Raw genomic sequence first — 1,540 nt, 5'->3', positions numbered from 1 at the left:
TCAAAATTATACATTTTTCTTTTATGCCAAAAATCTTTAGGATATTAAGTAAAGATCATGTTCCATGAAGATATTTAGTACATTTCCTACCGTAAATATATCAAAACCGAATTTTTGATTAGTAATATGCATTGCTAAGAACTTCATTTGGACAACTTTAAAGGCGATTTTTTTTCAATATTTTGATTTTTTTGCACCCTCAGATTTCAGATTTTCAAATAGTTGTATCTCGGCCAAATATTGTCCTATCCTAACAAACCATACATCAATAGAAAGCTCATTTATTCAGCTTTCAGATTACATAAAAATCTCAATTTCGAAAAAAATTGACCCTTATGACTGGTTTTGTGATCCAGGGTCACATTTGTCAAAAGCACTCTTAATTTCTTTAGGTGCAAATCCTTTCCTGAAAATAACTGAATGTAATCTTAAATCTTTACACTGAAATAAGATCTCATCATAAGCTTGTTTGTAAAGCTCTCTGATGGTTAGGACCCAACAGCATGTGTGAAGAGCTCTTACCTGACACTGAACACTGCAGTACCGGGCCGTCTTACATTGAGAACATCTCGACAGACTTTCACCTCTGTTAAGAATAAATGAGACAGAATTAACATCAGCCTCAGTGCTTTGTGTATTTCTCAAGAAAATACATCCTCAGGCTGAAGAGGAGAAAGTCTGGTTTGATTTACAAGGCTTATAATAAAGCATTCCTGCCCTGACTAAACACCCCTTGCTTTAAAGTATATGTCTAATGACCACCTTTGCTTTGGGGCTTAGTCTATAACATGTGAGCTTGAAGTGAGGAATGTGGTTAACATGCAGAGATCAGATGCACAAACACAAAACGTCAAGGTATCTCTATAAAATGCCAAATTGTCTCTTTAAAAATGAGTTTATTGAGCTAATGTTGTGTTTAAACATGCATAGAGTCATGCATATTACACACTTAGTGCGTGCATGGTTATGTCTCAGCCTTATTTGTTACAGTTTTGTTTATTGTGACTGTTTGATTTAGTCAAGTTAGTCAAGAGTTCATTTTTAAAACAGATCTTTTTAAACGCATTTCTACTAAACAAACAAAATGCATGGAGGAAGCAAGCGATAACTTAATAAATGCATTGAATTCAAACGATTCATAACCTTTTCAGTGCTGCATATGTTGTGATGTTTCCCATGGATACTAATCATCAAAACACTAAAAATTGCATGTCTCTCTCTCCCTCCATCCTTATCTATATTGCTCCTTCCTAAGTGAACATAATCACAGGGAGGTTTTGTACGAAATATCACCAGATTCATCTTCCTGCCACACTGGTGTCTGGAGGTGGTGTGATTTTTGAACAGGCCCTTGACAAATCACTTTGGAGGAATTTTTTGTGTCAATCTCCTCAAAGAAACTGAAGATTGTCAGGCACAAATTATAGTCCAGGCCTGAGTTCTGTATGAATGGACCCTCCGACCCCTTCCTACAGTATATAACGTCTGTTTCACTGTCTCTCTCTCTCTGTATATATATATATATATATATATATATATA

General features: G+C 35.1%; 1 protein-coding gene across 1 annotated transcript in view; it reads right to left on the bottom strand.

Moving 5' to 3' along the window:
- The window catches only part of smyd3 (SET and MYND domain containing 3), a 171,380-nt gene that overhangs the window by 145,912 nt on the left and 23,928 nt on the right, over window positions 1–1,540 (bottom strand). The window contains exon 2 of the mRNA XM_016534912.1: window positions 523–586. Within this exon, the coding sequence (XP_016390398.1) occupies window positions 523–586 (64 nt within the window). The remainder of the gene's footprint in view (window positions 1–522; window positions 587–1,540) is intronic.

Source organism: Sinocyclocheilus rhinocerous, unplaced genomic scaffold (assembly GCF_001515625.1).
Source record: "Sinocyclocheilus rhinocerous isolate Xijiao unplaced genomic scaffold, SAMN03320098_v1.1 scaffold1004, whole genome shotgun sequence".
NCBI classification, from domain to species: Eukaryota; Metazoa; Chordata; class Actinopteri; order Cypriniformes; family Cyprinidae; genus Sinocyclocheilus; species Sinocyclocheilus rhinocerous.
This window is presented reverse-complemented; position numbering and strand designations above follow the sequence as displayed.